This window comes from Falco rusticolus, chromosome 15 (genome assembly GCF_015220075.1).
Source record: "Falco rusticolus isolate bFalRus1 chromosome 15, bFalRus1.pri, whole genome shotgun sequence".
NCBI lineage: Eukaryota > Metazoa > Chordata > Aves > Falconiformes > Falconidae > Falco > Falco rusticolus.
This window is the reverse complement of record NC_051201.1, coordinates 3750704-3769293: the sequence shown is the minus strand read 5'-3', so window position 1 is coordinate 3769293 and position 18590 is coordinate 3750704. Positions and strand designations below refer to the sequence as shown.

General features: G+C 46.3%; 1 protein-coding gene across 1 annotated transcript; it reads left to right on the top strand.

Moving 5' to 3' along the window:
- Positions 1-6098: 6098 nt before the first annotated feature.
- Positions 6099-16776, top strand: LOC119157953. Its single transcript, XM_037409376.1, has 11 exons — positions 6099-6326; positions 8459-8593; positions 9846-9970; positions 10263-10331; positions 10788-10901; positions 11714-11829; positions 12116-12171; positions 13646-13698; positions 14342-14469; positions 14998-15154; positions 16262-16776. Exons 1-11 carry the CDS (start codon positions 6114-6116, stop codon positions 16362-16364), a joined length of 1269 nt encoding a protein of 422 aa, XP_037265273.1. The 5' UTR covers positions 6099-6113; the 3' UTR covers positions 16365-16776.
- The last annotated feature ends 1814 nt before the right edge of the window (positions 16777-18590 follow it).

Sequence of the window (18590 nt, the reverse complement as noted above, 5' to 3'; positions counted from 1 at the left end):
GGAGCGCAGTGCGCATGCGCCCCGCGCCGCAGCCCCGCCCCGCGCCGCAGCCCCGCCCCGCGCCGCAGCCCCGCCCCGCGCCGCAGCCCCGCCCCGCAGCCCCGCCCCGCGCCGCAGCCCCGCCCTCGTGCCTGAGGCGGCTGCACACCTGCAAGCGCGCCTGAGCGGACACGGGGTGCTGCGACTGGGCGGATTTCCCCTCAGAGAGCAAAATAATCACGATTTGGGGATCAAGTTGCACCCCTAGACTTCTAAATTCAGAACCGGGTGCAGAGTGAGGGCACAGAGACTGCTGATAGGGCAGCACCCGCTGCCTCAGCAAGAGGCTGAGCACGTGCCCTACCCGAGGCCACTAAGGCAGAGCCTGCCCGGTGCCATTAAGGCTGAGCCTAATCGGAGGCAACGCATGCAGAGCCTGCCTGAGCCCGTGGCGGCACAGCCTGCCCAAGCCCATTGAGGCAGAGCTTGGCAGAGGCCATGGCGGCAGAGCCTGCTTGGTGCCATGGAGGCACAGCCTGCCCGAGCCCATTGAGGCACAGCCTGCTTGAGGCCATTGGGGCAAAGCCTGCCAGATGCCATTGTGGCACAGCTTGCCCAGGGCCATTAAGGCACAGCCTACCTGAGGCCATTGGGGCAGAGCCTGCCCAATGCCATGGTGGCACGGCTTGCCCAAGACCGTGACGGCACACCTTGCCCGGGGACATTGAAGCAGAGCCTTCCAGGGCCATTAAGGCACGGCCTGCCTGAGAACATGGTGGCAGAACGTGCCTGGAGCCATTAAGGCACAGCCTGCCTGAAGCCATTGAGGCACAGCCTTCCCGGGAACACTAAGGCAGAGCCTGCCTGAGGCCATGGTGGCTGAGCCTGCTCGGAGGCTATAGAGGCTGAGCCTGCCCGGGACCATGGCGGCACAGCCTGCCCAAGTCCATTGAGGCACAGCCTGGCCAAAATCTTGGCCAGAGACTATCTGGGGCCAGGGGGCACAGCCTGCCCAAGGCCATTGAGGCACAGCCTGACTGAGGCCATTGAGGCTCAGCCTGTCCCAAGACATGGTGACACAGCCTGACCGAGGTCATTGAGGCACAGTCTGCCCAAGGCCATGGCATCACATTCTGACTGAGCTCATGAGGCACAGCCTGCCCCAAGACATGGCCGCACAGCCTGACCGAGGCCTGGGCAGCAAAGCCAGCCTGGTGCCATTGAGACACAGCCTGCCCGAGGCCATTGAGGCACAGCCTGCTCAAGGCTGTGATGGCACAACTTACCCGGGGCCATGGAGGCACAGTCTGCCCAAGAAATGGCACAACAGCCTGCCTGAGGCTGTGATGGCACTGCCTACCTGGGGCCATGGCCACACAGCCTACCTGAGGCGATGGAGGCACAGCTGGTCCAAGTCTGTGACAACACAGCCCGCCCGAGTCCATTGAGGCAGACCCTGCCCGAGGCCATGGTGGCACAGCCTGCCTGGGGCTGTGACGGCACCAGCTACCTGAGGCCATGGCGTCACAACCTGCCCGAGGCTGTGGTGCACAGTGTGCCTAAGGTGATGGACACACAGCATGCCCGGGGCCATGGCAGCACTGCCCGCCCGAGGCCATGGAGGCAGAGCCTGCCCGGGGCCATTGAGGCCCAGCCTGCCCGATGCCGTGCCAGCACAGCCTCCCCAGGGCAGCGCTGCTGCCCCATCCCTTGGTCTCCTCCTCACCTGCAGCGCTGCGATCCGGCAGCAGCAGCAGCAGCAACAGCACAGCCACCTGTGCTTGCTATAACCGCATACAGACCCAGCGGGTGTTTCTTCTGTTCCTCCATAAAGGGTCTTTGCTTTATGTCTACACACATTTTTGTGGCAATACTTTGTTAGAGTCCCTCGTTGCTTCAGCGAGTCTGAGGAGGGTGATTCTGCACCAAAATCAAGGGCGTGTTCTGTGGCCATTCACTAAATTTGATGCGCCTAGGCTTCAACATCAGTAGTTAAATTAGACAAATTGTTTTATCTGGAAATATTACCACATGACACTCATTCAGAAATCTCCACTGTGTACTGGGAAAACTATGTACCCAGTAGCTTTAAAAATGACATGCAAAATAGCAAACCTTGCACTCCGTGAGCTGAGAACGCATTAAAAACATAAAAAAACTGAAGGATGACAAACAAATGACAGCTCTTGTGTCTGCATCCTGTATTTTCCTTGTAGCACGGTCACCATCTAGTGGGACAGGGGCAGCAAGCACATAGCGTCTGTGTACGCTACAAATTACAGGAAAATACAGCTGTCCACATGCCTGTGTGTGTTTCTGCTTCTTTTGCATTTCCTTCTGCTTCTGACCTGAAATATCAGGGACTTCAGAAAAGTGTGTTTTTGTAGTATTCTACTTCCAAACAGCTGGGTTTCGCGTACTAGAAGTTGTTAGTGGATGTCAATGCCACTGCTGTTCAAATGAAAGTATGTAAACATCTATAGACACAAAATCGGAAGAGCTGATATTTTTCTAAAACTTCCTTCTTAAGTTTTTGCTTAATATGACTAATAAGTCATTTATCCAGGAATAAAAATGAAATTAAGAAAAGCATTTTTCAGGGGTACATACTTATGGTGCTTATTATAGTGAGCTTAACTTCTGAGGAAACAGAAACGCATTGCCTCCCTTGCGCTTTTATCTCAGAATGGCCAAGATATGACAGTTACCCAAGAAGTTACAGAATAGTTAGGTGCTGTGTTGGGGCGTTTTAGCAGCATCAGCTAGAGAGTACACTGCATGTTGTCACACCCAGGAGGTTGTAGACTTCAGCAGTTCCCACACAAGCTTTTCAGTGAGAGCTTCTAATTCAGTGGAAGTTTTGCAATCGATTTCCATGGAACTATCTATGCTTAGTGACTTGTCACCTCAGTGTAACTAGCACGTGTGTCCACTGAATGGTGCGTCACCGATTTGTGCAGCCCTGGGGCAGCCTAAATAACTTTAGTCTTTTTGATCATATGACATCGGCAAACAGCCTACCTCCAGACAAAAATGCAGAGAGGAAAGGTGCACAGACATGGCAGTTATGCAACAAGTCTTTGAAGAAACATCCACATATAACGATATGCAACTTAAATATAGGCTGAAACTAGGAAATTCTGTCCCAGATCTGAGCTTTCTTGAAGTACAGGCCTATCTGGGTCTTATGCTACAGATGCCAGTCTGGCCATTATTTCTGGATGGAGTTCTGAAACTCCAGTTACATTTACAGCTCTCTGAGGAGGAGAGGCCATAATGCATTTTTTTTTTTCTTCTCTTGCCTTTGATTTCAGCTCAAACACTGCTAGAGAGCCTGGATAGCTTTGCACAGCAAATGCAGCCAGTGCTCACTGCTGTGCAAAGAGCCTGAGAACCAGTATGGACCTCAGAGCTACGCTTAATCTGATTTTACAGACCATTGATTTCTGAGAGTGCCAAAGTATTTTTGCTGATGGAATATAGCCCTAACATATCAATTGCCTTTGCCAGGCAGCCGGATTTAAAACAAGCAGTGCTGTTTAAAGTGTTCACTACCCAATAAGAAGTTTGATGGTCAATATTGCAGATGCTTAAATTAGCAAATTTATGCTAACCAGAAATTCTTAAATTCACCTTGCTTTGTTCTCTGTATTTTTAGCACTGTGCATCAGTCGCAGGTTCCTCATTTCCTCCTGAACACAGAAACAAACAAAACAATTGAATATTTTCCTCCCCACATTTTTCCTAAGTATGTGGAACAGATCTTAAGACTTGTTTTAACATGCACAGCATTGTTTTTGCCATGCTAAAAACACTACCAGACATGTCAGGACTTTGGTTCTTCTGCAAGTCCTGCTGGTTTGGAACCCATTTCCACAACAAACAATATTGCCAAGATAAATTGTTTGCCAGACATAACTTTCAGTCCTCGAACAAATTATCTAAGAAATGTTGAAACATAATGCTGCACGAAGCAAACTGCTTCCATGCTTCCTGTCCTCTTAGGAAGGAACAAAGCTTATCTCTGTTACAGATTCCGTAGAGACAGGCACAATAACTTCACCGGTGCGTTGGTTAGACTATGGGAGTTTTTGCATACTTGTAAGTATCAGAGGAACATCTGAAATATTCGTGCCCCATTGATCCTCCCCTCAGAAATGGAAGTACTGAAATTCAGATTTGTGTAAGGACTCCCAACAGTTCAGCAAGGAGCAGTAAAGCTGCTCGTGGACTGCATGAGGAAAAAAAGGAAGAGTTTACAAGAATCCGTCATTCGCCATAGGTTCTTGCTTCTCAAGCAGAGTAGAGCTGCTGAGGGTTTAATTACGTGCATATTTGTAAAGTCCCAAAAGTTTGTCATTTGTGTGGCTCTTTCCCCACTGAGTACTGCTTTGTGTTAATACTGTGCTTAAATTTTAACTAAAAAATAAAAGCTGTTTTTCATAATCCATTTCCTTTCAGCCTTTCTCTGGACTGAGCCGTGTCTGCTGTGCTGCAGGTACAGGGTGATAACATTGTGACACATCTCCTATTTTTAGACCGTTTTCAGTCCCTCCACGACACAATCTGAAGTAAGAAAATAACCTTATTATCTCTCTGGCTCTCTGCCTACTCTGTGTGGTTAACTTTAAGATGTACCTTTTCAATATTAACTGAAGCAATGGCAATTTACAGAAATAAATTTCTGAACCTCATTGTCTTAATCTTGGATGCCTTCTGCTTCTTAGTGCCTGCCCTTCTATTTTTGATTTGATGTGGTCCATGGATAGCAATAAAGCAACACAGAACAGTTCTGCCTGATCTCAGAAAAGGGGAACTGTGTAAAAATAAGGAAGCTTTTTAAGAAGGTAGAAGGAACACTAAAAGCTTTTGAAGGATAGATAGAAACATCATCACAGAGGCAGAGTAAGTGCACATCAGTATCAGAAAAGACTAGATACGGGGCAAAAAGAAGAACAGAACTAAGGAGGTTATTAAAAACAAGTTGCATTCAGAGAACAAAATCAAAAGAACCATAAGCACTGTTAAACACAAACCACAGCAGAGGTGGTTATAAAACCCAATCGAGGGACAGTTGAGATAAGGCATAAAAATGTACAGTAAGTGCTTTTCAGGTAACAGCAAGTCCTCTGAGAAGTCTGTAGAGCTAACAGGGAGTCCCAACACCCAGAAGACAAAAGAAAGCACAGGTTCTGAGAGCCCCATCTTCCTCCAAAGCCACATCAGCTACACTTCAGCTACTCCTGAGAGGCTGGGTTTATTTCAGCACAGGGAAATGAGACTACATGCTGGCTAACTGCAAAAGGAATAAAAAGATCTGTTCTGCAGCCAGCCAAAAGCCTTCAAAAACAGAGCCTCTAGAAATGGGACCCGCAAGAGCTGCTGAAGGGATGCCTGCTGCATTCAGTTGGGTTTTTGTGTGTGTGCCTTGGATGCCAGGGGCTGCCCAGCTTTCTCCCTGCCTCTTGCCCAGAGCTGGCAGCGGGAGCAAGCGAAGGATGCTGTGAGCCCAGTAAAACAGGGTCAGAAATCTACAACAGGAACTGTGATGCCAATTGATGAGCTGAGCCACAGCCACAGCCTTCCAGCTGGGGGGAGAGCCGCTGATACTGCCCTCACCCCCCAGAGATACCCCAAACCCACCTCTCCCGCACCTTCACCCGCAGGCTTTCCTGAACCTTGGCTGTGCCTCTCCAGGGGAACTGCCTGCGCTTCCCTGGGGGCCTTCCATGCAGCTGGGCGAAACGCGCACTCAGATCACGTTTCTCGAGGGAAAAAATGTTTGGCTTTTTTTTTTTTTTAAATTAAAAAATAAATAGAAGGAGCAAACGCTGCTTCCCAGCGTGACGCAGCGCGCCGGCAGCCGGGACAAGCCCCTGGCGGAAATGCCCGTGACCGGCCCCGGGACGGGGCGGTGAGCGGCCCTGAGGCGGGGTCTGCTGGCGGCCAGAGCCAGCGCCGGGCTCCGCGCACCGCTCCGCCAGCGCGCACCGCACCGCACCGCTCCGCCCCGCACCGCGCCCCGCCCCGCGCCCCGCTGCGCCCCGCCCCGCGCCCCGCTCCGCTCCGCTTCGTTCCGCCCAGCCGCGCTCCGCCAGCGCGCAGGGCTCCGCACCGCCTCCGCACGCCCCGCCATGCCGGGGCTGCTGGCGCTGCTGGCGCTGCTGGCGGCGGCGCTGCTGGCGCTGCTGGGGGCGCGGCGGGCGGCCGCCCCCGGCGCGGGGGCCCCGCTGAAGCGCTGGGCCCTGGGCTCCCTCCTGCTCTTCCACGGCGCCTGGAGGCAGCGGGCGGCCGGCGGGGGGGCCCCGGAGCCGCGGCGGCCACGGCCGCTTCGCCCCGACCCCCACGTGAGTGTCCCGCGGCACCCCCGGTCCTAGGACCCCCAGCCCTGGGACCCCCATGCCCCGGGAACCCTTTCCGTGACACATCCTTCCCTCCCATCCCGGTCTCTCTGCACCCCTGCCACCCCACTCTTCCCTTGGGACCCCATCCCCAGCACCCCCACCCCCGATGCCTGGAACCTCCATTCCCTGGGACCCACGTGCCCCCCCCAACACCCATTGCCCGTGGACCCACACCCCCTGGACCCATACCACCTCCATCTGCCAACCCACCTGCTCCCCTCTGCATCCCCAGCACCTTGCACACCCAGGGACCTGCATCCCTCAGGTACCCCCATCCTCTGCATCCTGGTGCCTGGCAGCCCCCACCACCCAACCCCTGAAGCCTGGGGACCCACGTCCTTTCCCCCCACTTCAGCCCATCCCAGGGAGGGCAGGTTGGGGATGTCCCCTTGGCTGTCCCTTGCAGGGAGGAGGGTTACCTCTAATCAGACCAGCTGGTGTTGGTAGGAGAAAGCAGATACCCTACAGGACACAGCAGCCTTTTATTTTAGAATACTTAGTGAATTGAATTTTATTTTCCAGATGTACTTGGCTGCTTAATAAATAACAAACCCTCTGTCTCCAGCCTGTACCTTGCTGGTGTTTGGGTACCATCCTGCCGAAATGCTCACTGTGCCTAGCAGGGAGATGTGGGTGGGCTTTGCTGTGTTTCTTGGTGCGAGGGGGAAGCGTAAAGGCTGATGTGGCAGGATTTCCCTCGCTTTTCCTTGCCTCATCAAGATTCGACTTGCAGACGCCAGCTGAGATGTTGGATCCTAAGTAACTTCTGTGAAAAATGGACTTCTTATTAACATTTCCCAGAGCCTTCTAGGAGTCCTTTAAGATATATTATTTAATAAATGCACTGAGGCCTCTGCTTAGCCTTAAAAAAAAAAAAAAAAAAAGCTGTTTTCTCTAGCTTTTCCTTTTTACTAATTAAGGTGCTGCTTGGGGAAGCTTTTTGCCAATCTCAGCCAGATTTGATAGGGCAGGAGTGACACCTTCTTCCAAATCAAATTGAACATCCAGGGTGGTTTGGGATATAGCCAAGGGGTCTGTGCTTTCCTCTCTGCTCCTCCAGGCAGCGACACTGGAGCAACACTTACAAGAGAAATCTAAAAACGGATCTGGAAAATCTTTCAAAAAATTATGTTTCTGAATTTTTGCATTGGCATCCAGTGGGCTCGCTCTGTGTGTATTTCCAGACTGTGCCCTCAAACCCCCCTCTTACCCATATGCATAAAGGGGATAATCATCTGATTTTAGTATTTTTTTCATTAGCATTTTCTGGTGGATAATTTTTCAGAGATGGAACTTCATCTATGCCCAAAAATACAGACATAAATCTTAATTTCCACGTTCCAGCATTTAAAACCTCACTTTGAGTCAGTCCTGCACAAATGTGTGGAAATGTACGTCTGAATTTGAAGTTGTCACCTTCTGTTCCTAATAGTTTTTAAGATTTGAGATGGTAACTGGCCCTACAGCAGCCCAGCTGCTGATCGTGTTGGCAAAGTGCTGGGTTTCCTGTTACCTTCTTTCTCTTCCTTTTTCCTTTTTAGTGCTGTTTCCCCTACATGTCAGTTGTCCTACTTACAATTTGGAGTTAGGTGGGGAAACAGCATGTTTGTGGCTCAGTTGCATCCTCACAGACACACGTTTTGAGGGTGTATTTCATAAGGTCAAGGGAACTCATTGCAAGATAATCATCTTAATTCAGGATACTGTTTCACCTTATCCGTGGTTTACCATGCAATAATTATGTTCCCTCGCTGAAACTGCTTCTCATCCGCTCCTGCTCTGCTTTCTGTGTCTGCCCTGATGAGGAAATGGGCAAACAGGAAAGGAAAAATGCTTTTGTGTCAATGCATGATGTGCTTATTGTACACCAGCTTGACTAAATGTTGTGGATCTCAGTCATATGAGGCTTCACTGCTGCTAGCAAAACTCTCTGGCTGGTCATTGCTAATAAATATAAAAAGTGAAAGTAAAACTTGATTGCTGAGAAGCAACCTATGGAAAACAAAGAATTACTCACCTTCTCCCGCTCCTTTCCTGCCTCCAGCTGGGGCTGAAATCCATTTCCCTTTCCCTAGGCACTTGATTCGGTTTACTTCACCGGCTTTGCAGAGACCAACAAGTCCTTTGTGATTGCTCGTCTTGCAAAACGTCCTGACGGGATCTGTGAGATGTGGCTCTTCCTGAGAGTGGATGGAATAGGAGAGTTTGAAGTAGGTGGTGGATGTGAGGTGGCATTCAAGAGCAGTGCTTAACTCCTGTCTTGAACACATGTTAGGATCCCAAGCAAAAATTGATGTTCTCTACATCTTCTCTACAAAAACTTCCTAACAGGAAGACATCAGTGCTTTGTCTAAGGGCAGCAGCAAAATTGGCCAGATTGCTGGTAATGTCTAACATTTTGAGGAGATTCTGACATTCACTTCCTTTTTCCCATAATGTGCACAAAACATAGCATATTTTCTAAAAAATGCCTTGTTAAGTCTCCCAGGAAGACTTTGAGCGTTTAGTCTTTCTGATAACATGCAGCACATGGTTACTAAGTTATGTTGTATGCTTATGGTTGATTTTCCCCCCTTTTTTAATGAGTGAATGCTATAAAAAACATTGTGCAATTGCCTCTTTAAAAGAGAAAGAAAAGCTTTTAGGGAGTTATGTGTACATCGGCTTCATTCTTGCTAAAAAAACCACAATATTAAACATATATTTTCCCTGTGAAATTCCCTTTTTGTCAATAGCTGACTACATAGTAAAGGAGGGAAGGTCTGGCATAAATCCCTTTGCACTCAAATATCTTTATATTCAAAAATTAGTTTCACTAAGTAGCCATGACCAGAAAAAGCAGGAGATGTCCTATTTGCAGAAAATTAAGAAAAGAAAAAAAAGAAGAGATTGATGTGCATTGTTTTGTTTTCTAGTAATATTTAGTATAATCATACTACTTTGTGGCTTTGTGACTTGGAACTGCCAAGTTCAGGACCTTCTTAGATCCTTCCCTACAGCAGCAGGTATAAGCTCGCTTTTAGAAAGGTGGCAGCTTTAGGAAACAAGACACGTTTTCCAAAGAGCAGCTGAAGAGTTTTGGGAGCTTGCATGCACTAGAAATTTAGAACATTTTCATCATCATCATCATTAAACTCAGTCTAAAAATAAACTTACCCCTAAAGCCCTGCATCAGCTTGGCTGTGAGCTTGACAGCCACTAGCGTCAGGAGTTGAGCTCTTCCAGTGACATCCCTGTGCACAAGTAATTCAGTTGTATTATCTGAAGCAATAATGTTTTATCTTATAACGCAGGTATTTTAGATGCAATTTTCTCTCTCTAATAATTGATTACCAGAAAGCAGGCAGAACTGAAAAGCCAATTCAACCAAATGTTGCTCCTGCAGAGGGCCATGAGAGCAGGAATCCACCCACATTGCGTCCTCACAATTGAATTGAATGTTTTCCTGAAATGTCTTTTTAGCACCCACAACATCCAAACATGATGGTGAGAGATGAAGCTGAAGACATCTGGAGTGGGGGAGGGCTCACTATTGAATACTTAGAGCCTCAAACATGCTGGAAAATAAGCTTTAATGGATTACTCAGGTATTGCAACACTCCATAGTTTCATTTATCTACCCTTGAGACCAAGGCTTTTTGAACACTGTCTGGAAATATATTTAACCAACTTGAACCAAAAGCAATTTGGTAACAATAGCATGCATTGATTTTTACGGAATGAAAATACAGCTAGTTATATACAGCATTACTCTTCTACCTTAGCATACAATAGTGTCATTCTTCTGCGCTGTCTCCTATTGCACCCATTTCCAAACATACAAGAAACATTTTGCTGTTTGTTTGGGAATGATACAGAATTATAGTGCTTTCTTTACAGAAAAGGACCGTACCGGCAGGAGTGGAGTGAAGAGGAAGGTGAACTTGTACCAGTTAAATTCTCTTTCCAGTAAGTGTTTCACGCTTGCTTTGGGATGTATAGTGATGTATAGTTCAGGGTTAGAGATTTCGTTACTGCTTTCGAAAGGTCATGTGCACAAAGGAACACATGAAGCCCTTGAAAAATAATTTGCTGTCAAAGCAGCACAGCATTTCTGCAGTATTGCTGCGTTTGTGCCTCTGAGCAGACTGGGTGAGAGAAAGCAGCATGCTGTCGCTTGCGGCTTTGCCCTGCCAGCTTCCCTTCCTAGGCAATCTGTTGGCTCTTGCAGGCCGCTGTTGCTCTTCTCAGCTTCCTTTTGTTTGCTTCCTTGAAGAGTAGTAACATATTTAAAATGACAAAAATCAGAATTTTCCAATAATGGCAAAATACAAAGATTGCCACTGTCTGAGCTGCAAGTGCACAGCTTGGCCTGGTATGGTCTGAAAACTAATAATGTCTTTTATTTTTTCCCCATTTTTCTAGTTGGGAGAACTTCACAGATATCTTTAACTTTAGTGTCGACAGTCACCCCAGCACATTGGCACGTGCTTTGGCCCAGGAACCGTGGACCATTGAGTTCTTCCAGAGGGTCAAAAAGTGAGAGGCGAGATTAATTTTTCTGGGGTTAATGGCAATTTTTCTAGAGATCTCTTCAGGGCTTGTCCTATGTTGTTGTAGGTGATTTTAGAAGGCGTGTTTAATTTGAAATGAGCTAATAAGGGACATAGCTCCTGTCAGGTGTCTCCTGGTTTCATGACCTGGCAACCTCTAAGGAGGTTCCTGCGCACAGATGAAGTCTTCCTAATGTGTGGGTGGAGGGACCTGCCCACGGTTTTGGTCTGTAAAACCTTGAGCATTAGGAATGTTTCTTGTTCTGTCTTTTTTCATCGCTATCAACCTGATTTAGGCTGCTTCCAAAGTCAATGGCCTAGGTATGTCTAAGCAAAGGATCGACTGTAATGGTGTGAAAGAAGAGCTAAAGTGGGTGTTTTAATTACTATACAAGCTTCAGAGAGCTGAAAATACGAGAAGAAAGTATGTGTATTGATAGTGCGTTGTCGAAATACAAGCAGAAAATATGGATACCAACAGTCTTTGGCGATACCTGCTGACTTCTGAGCAGCAACTCTTCGGTAGTACGGCATTTTTTTCAAAGAAAGGGCATTTTTATAGTCTGTTAGGGTGGGAATTTGCTGTTGTTTCATTCTCAGGTGTCTCATAGACATTATGTAGCAATAACTGGGAAATGTAAAAGTGATTACTAATGTGTAAAATCTGGCATAGCCATTATCCATGTGCTCTGAAGTCTCTCCTTCATTTTGGGATATAAGTCCATCAGGTTGACATTGAGGCTGCTTGAATAGGAGACTTGTTGATTTTGCCTGTGTCAGTTCACTCCTTTCTTCCAGACAGAGGGAACAACATTTCCGACATGAGCAGTGGGGCCAGTCTGTTGGAGGAATTGAAATAGAAAACCATGAGAAAATCGAACTTTCCCTCAAAGGCGTTCGGAGCCACTCTTACGGTAACGGCTCCAGAGGCAATTCGCTCACTTGTCCGTTTTCACTATAGCTGGTACTGGCAAGACAGTGGGACTACAGATTATCTTTAAAAATAACCAACTCCATGACTGGGCATGAAGTTAAGATGTTTCAGAGGAAATACCGTTACTGTTCTGTATTTTGCACGCCTACCGTGTTATCAGTTACTGGGTATTTCTTTACCAAAGTTAATGTCAAGCCACATACTATTAGTTCATGTTTTCCAGCAATGGCGAACTTTAAGTTGGTTGATTTTCTTCTTTTTTGCAGGTATCCGAAACTGGTCTGAGATTTACCGTTATGTCATGATTTTGGCACACTTTGAAGTAGGTATTAACATGGCAACGTGCTACTTCACCATGAAATCAGAGGTGTTTCTGAACTTCTCAGTCGTATTTAAGTATCCAGAAATAAAGCATTGGGAACATCCATGGCGTGCAATCAGAGGTGCTAACTGGTGCCATCATTAGCACCTATAAGCCTTGGGAGCAGCTCTCAAAAGCAGAGCCATGTGTGTAAAAACTGAGGTTTTGCTACAGGGTTGAACCAAAAGTTGTTTTGGTAACTTGAAACTGCTTATTTTGGCTTTTTAAAGAAACTTTAGATAGGCAGCTTTACAGGACAGATTCTCAGCTGCCGCAAATACCTGGTGCTCGGTGGAGCTGATGCAGTGCTGATTCACGCTAATTGAGAGCCTGAGGTGTTTGAAGGCGTCCTAAGCCTTCATGACAGCAGCCGGCAAATATTTCTGCCTGTGCTGAGCTCTAATTCTCTGCTTTGCTGTTGTGGCTGTGCTGGAGGAGAGTCAGCGCGGTGGCTGCTGGAGCGTGCAGCCTGGCGAAGCGTTGAGTGCTGGCCTTACAAGCTGGCATGCAACCCGAACAGATGCTCCTGAGCAGGCATTTCCTTTGCCAAGACAGGCGTAAAGAAATCGAAACTCTCTATTATAGGCAGTGTTACAGGAGTTAAAGACTGAATTCAGAATAAAAGTTCTTTTCCTGGGTGTACGCTGGCCAGCACAAAGCGCAGCTTGGAAAATCCCACATATGTGCAGATTTGGGAGCTGCTGGGATCTACCATGTGCCTATGTACCTTTTAATAAGGCTGTGCTTCTGCACTGCGATGTGTATCGTCAGGTAGTAACCTCTCCCTGATCTTCATAGGACTCAAAATAACTGTGGCTCTTCCTCTCCTAATTAAAAGCCATCTGACTGTTTATTAAGAAGGAATTAGAGTTTGTTGCCAATTGAAGTTTGGATTCCTCATACCCTGAGTGTCTGTACCTATATAACGTCACAACGTGGGCTTATATTTGCCTCAGAGCAAGCGGAGCATTGGAGGGGTTCAGACTTGATGGAAGAGAAATGCAAAGATACGAGATTCCAGTTTGTTCTTATTTAACATTCTCCCGTTATGCTTCTCTGAGGCATAGAATAATATAGATTAGCAGAGGTGTCTGGTCAAAGCAGGGCCCATTTTGACAGGCTGCCCATCAGTTTTGAACATGGCTAGCAATACAGCTCTGCACGTATTGTTTCCTCCTCTTATGTCCTCTCGCTGTGGACATTCTGTTGTCTTTAGTGCCCTTAATTTGCCTTAATCTGTTTGGTTTATATTCTTGGACGCTCACTTGCAGCCAGATTTTCATGGAAGATGTATTGAGAAGATTTGAAGGTATAAATCAATAGCACACTGCATAACCTGCATTATAGGCAGTGTCTTCTTGGTCAAGTCATCCCGTGACCCACAGAAATGAGTCTGCACAAATTAAACTGTGCTTTCCTTATCGCTGTCTTACAGGATGGGACTGCAGCACATTTAACAGTTATTAATATGCCAGCTACCACAACTAAGTAAGTAACCAAGGAATTTTATGCTGCTAAAAACATATGTGTTAAAGGTGGCATGCTGTGCGGGAGCTATATGCACATTCTTACTTTGAACCTGTATAACCCAATTTCCATCCACACCCTCTTGCTGCCTACCCCCTCCGCCCAGTTTCCCATTTTCAGTTAGTCACAAGGGCAGCTTTTACCTTCAATTACTTCCTTTCCATTCAATTACTGTTCAGCTGATGCAGCTGCTTGTCCTACTGACTAGATGATTTAGGGGTACAAATTGAGCACCTCCAGCTATTTCAGAAGGTGTGTCCGTCTCTAGCGGGGCATTACGCAGGGAACCCTGCCTTGCTGACTGGCACGTGCATCCAGAACTTGAAAGACCAGCGTTCATGGCCCTGTGACCAAGTGGAACCCAAGGGACCTGCCTGTCCCACCTGCCCACCATAATCCATCCTGCAAGCCTCATCTTTCCTGCATGCGTGGCTTCCCCTGCCCAGCATTTGCAACATCCCACAATATAACCTTTTCCATTTATTCCTGCTGCTTTCCAGGGATGAAAGCTGTGCACAGTGTTGAGCTCTTCTGGCAGGCTGATGTGCTGGTCCGTTTGAGTTTTGGTTGAACTTTAAATCTGCCCCCTTTCTTTCCTTTCCAGCCTCACTGTAGGCTATGTCTTTTTCCCCGATGGGAGGAAGGCTGGCATCGAGTGGTCCAATGCCTCGCTGGCCGAGATGGCTGCTGATGGTGTTATCAAGGATGAGTATAGAGTCAGTTTTACTGCTGGTGAGTTCAACATAGCCCAGCTATATCTGCCTTCAGGTTTTTGGCGTGCAGTTAATTTAGTGGAGGAAAGACTATTCAGTGAAATTCCATGTGATCCTTGAAGCAAATGTGAAAGCTAAATGCATCTTCTTACACCCTGAGCAATTAACTTCTGTGCTTAAGCCATGTGTGCAGTGTGTCATCAGCGAAACGGTGCATGTCCACTGCAGGATCAGGGCCACAGGCAGCTGTATGGGAGGGAGAGTTACAGTTTCTATTAGCGGTGGTTGTTGCTTATGCTAATCCAGATAAATGATGTGGCTTTCACTTTTTTGGGTGTCAAAATGTGTGTTACGAGGTGGATTCAGCTGCTCTGGGAATATGGCTTAATCAAAGATTTTACTTAATTTAGAAAGCAGATAGGAAAGCTGTTGCTCTTTAGAAAAGCACAAGAAGGAACTATATGCAAAGATAATAGTTCTTGGGATTTTTTGAGATAAAATACTGCTGAAGGTTGGAGACATTCTTCCCTTCTTACTTTTATCAAAGGTGGCAAGTACTTTGACGTTTCTGCTGTGCTGGATAAGCAGGCTTGCCCCGTGGTGTATAACGGCCTGACTGGAAGTGGCGTTTTCCATGAGTGCATTGCAGATTTCCAACTGAACGGGTTAACACAAGGCTGGGGCTTGGTTGAATTTTATTACAGGTAAAATAATGATAGGCAAGAAGAGGTGAAGAATTCCCATCTTCCCATATTACCTATGTGGCTGCAGCTCCATAGATATTTGAAGCATAAATGCACAGACTTTTTGTCTGATGTAAAGAAATGTTGTTCATTTAGTGCTTAATGTTTTTATTAAATTGACAAACACTCTATATAGTATTTGCAAAAGAATATTGTGCAAGCACTTCATACATGCAGACAAACCATGGCCACTTGTTTAGTTGTTTGTTACAGGTTTACGTAAGATTTTATATAGGTCTCCGTATAGGTTTATGAGCTGGTGCATGGTCCATTCTGGAGACTGTCTTATTTAGGCAATCTGTCACATTATAAAAATAATGAGTCCTCTACCCCAAACAGCAGGCTAACCATTTACAGGGTGAAATTTGCTCACACAAGTATTTGTCAGACTAGAGCATAGAAAAGATAAATGTTCAGAAAATCGGTACAGGAATGCCTCTTCTAGGGGAAAGCATTATATTGACAAATGATGTGCTTCTCAGCGAAGTGCTGTTTCTCCTGCCGCAATTGTCAGTTTTTTACTGGAGTCTTTTCCCTGTTGGGTCTTTTCTCTCATGAAAAAAAGGCAAGTTTGGTTGCTTACATTTAGTTTGCTTTTTAAAATAAACACTACTACTTCTTGGCTGTCAGAGGAAATGCCATAGATGACTTTCAGGAGATTGAGAGCTCAGCTTCTTCTGAAAACCAGACGCATTTCAAGCACATAAAATAAGCCACTAAACAGCCAAATGCCCGTTGGTTGAACTTGAAAAGTGTGGGCTGTAGCTGCCGCTGGGTGCCTGGTCCCCCCATTCACTGGCTGTCAAAACCTGCATGGTGGAGGAAAGGACCCGGCATGGAAAGTCTCAGCTAAAACCCCAACAAGGCACCTTCTGCAAGTCCGGACATCCCTGGACGTTTCTAGATCTGCCCCAGGAAATCTTAATTTGGCAATGATGACAAAATTCCCGTGGGCTCCCATCTTATATCTGCTTCCAAATCAAAATCATGTTAGAAATTAAAGGGTGGGTGTCTGGCTCTTCCCCCTCGCTGCAGGTCGCCAACTCAGCATCACTGCTTCTCTTACAGGGACAAAGCTGCCCAGCTGGTTCCAAATTTGCAGCTTAGTTCAAAAGCTGAAGGACCCGACCTTTCCTCCTGGTGCCCTGCAGCCAATGGCTCTCCCCCATGAGAGTTTGCAAGCTCATCCCAGCAATGTTAGCAAGCATCAGCTTTCAAAAAAAAAAAAAATTATTCCCTGCAAAATGCAGTTTTGAGTGTGGAACTCTTTGTCGCAGGATGCTGTGGAGATCGAGGGTATAAAAGGATATGGAGAGAAATGAGATGTGTTTTGAGTTGTGCAGCTCTTAGTTGTTGCTAACCATGGTGGTCTGGAGGCAAAGGAAACCTCTTGACAGCTGATTGCAGGAAGAGTGCGCTAGGAAGGATTGCTCTGTGCTCTGTCTTTTGGTATTTTTCTTAAATTGCCAGCTGCTCCCCGCTGTGAAGACCAGGACACTGGGCTACGTGGATCTCCGACCCGGTTCAGCAGTTCCTCTGTTCTTTCAGATTTGTTTTTGAAATAAAAGCTCTAACTTTCTGAACTCTCTGGTTGTTATAGTCATTAAAACATGGGGAAAATCTATTACAATTACAGGAAACTACACTGATTTGATAGTCTTGTCTCTGACTATGTGAGAGCTGAACTGGAAGAATAGGAGAAAGCACATCTAAAAGAGTTGTCCTCTAGGAATAGCATTAATAGCCAATGAAATAAGTGGTACAAACACATTTTTCCCTTGAAGGAAAGCCAAAGTCTGGTAGTTTGATTTAGAAGACATTCTGAATTTCTTACTGTTCACTTGAACGTAGATGCCATATTTATCACAACATCCATGTTAGTCACTGATAGCTGCTGGCCCAAGGTAATCTAAAGTGTATTCCCTACCTAGATGCATCTTGCTGTAAAGTACTGAAGATTAAACAGGCATGTGATATGTCAAAAAATAGTTACATGGAAGATCTGGACAGCAGGAATTTAAAGAAAGATGCCTCATTCTCTGTACCAGGCAGCAACGCCATGCAACTGCTGGGAGCATCGTAAAGACAGGCTGTAATAGTACCTCCACTCCGTGTAAGGAACTAATGAAATCTGGGTGCACATATATATTTATAATCTCTGCTTACGTTGACACTGGAGGAGGCTTTAATAGATTTTAAAGAAGACTTTCTCCTTTCTGAGATAATTCTTACACTTATTAATATCAGCATTATATGCAGAATAGGTGCATGAATGTAAAATTTTTCAGCCTATATGTGTCATGGCAATGAGTGCATGTTCAAATCGGGGTATTTTACTGAACAAGGGTGGGATGATGCGAACGATGTGTGGTGTAATGAACAGGCTGCTTTGGCCAGCAGTGCCTTCTGCAGCTGCGCAGTAGGGCAGAGAGATTCCCACTCCCTAATTTATGACATGGCCCCTGTTCGGCACTTGTGCTGGTGAGCTGCACCCCTGCTGAGCACACAGATCTGTGCTGCCAGTGCCGTGCCCCTCCTTGCACCCCCGACTGTCAGCTGTATGTGCGAAGGAGACTTAGGATTGCATTTCTTGTGGGATAGCCATTGATTCAGAGCTCTGGATTTTAGCTGGACTTCCCCTATAAATGCTTCTCTAGTTACAGTGGTATTAAGAAACGCATTCTTGTGAGTCTTGCACAAACTTATACATGTCTTAAATCTGTCTGTGCTCTGGTAGTCTCAATGCACCAATACAGAGAGCTTCTAAATTACTCGAGACAATAGTACTTTGACAGAAGGGAAGGTCTTATGCCTCTTTTTACACATAAGAAATCAGTCATATAGGTAATTTTAGAAAGATTAGAAAAATAACTGTTATATATCACAGTTTGTTCCTACTAAGTATGTGGCTTGTTTTGCTATGATCTCAGGAACATCTGTTCCTTTTTTTCTGTGGAGTTTTTGTCATCCCTTTCCTTCTTTTTTTTTTCCCTTGAAGACTAAAACTTTAACATTTAGAAGACGGAATACAGGCGCATAATTATACAAGGTCTGTGGAGATGTCAGAGAGTGTAGATAATGAGAAAAATGGTTAATTATTACTCTGGAATGATAGTGTGAGAAATTGCTGCAAAAGAATTCCTTGTCCAGGCCAAAAATTAAAAATCCGTCCCATCAAGGAAGGTGTTGGTCTGGCTATTTCTGATTTGCAAGAACCGGGCTACAACCAGGGATGCTGTGGGGCAAATGGCAGGTACCCTCACCAAATCATCATCTCTGAAGTTCATGTTCCTGCAGTGGAGAAGGCAGAGGAGGATGGCGTAGCCTTCATCGCTCTTCTTTTGTCTTCTCTCCTTTCTTTTGGTACCAGTGAATGGAGAATTAGAACACTCCTGAG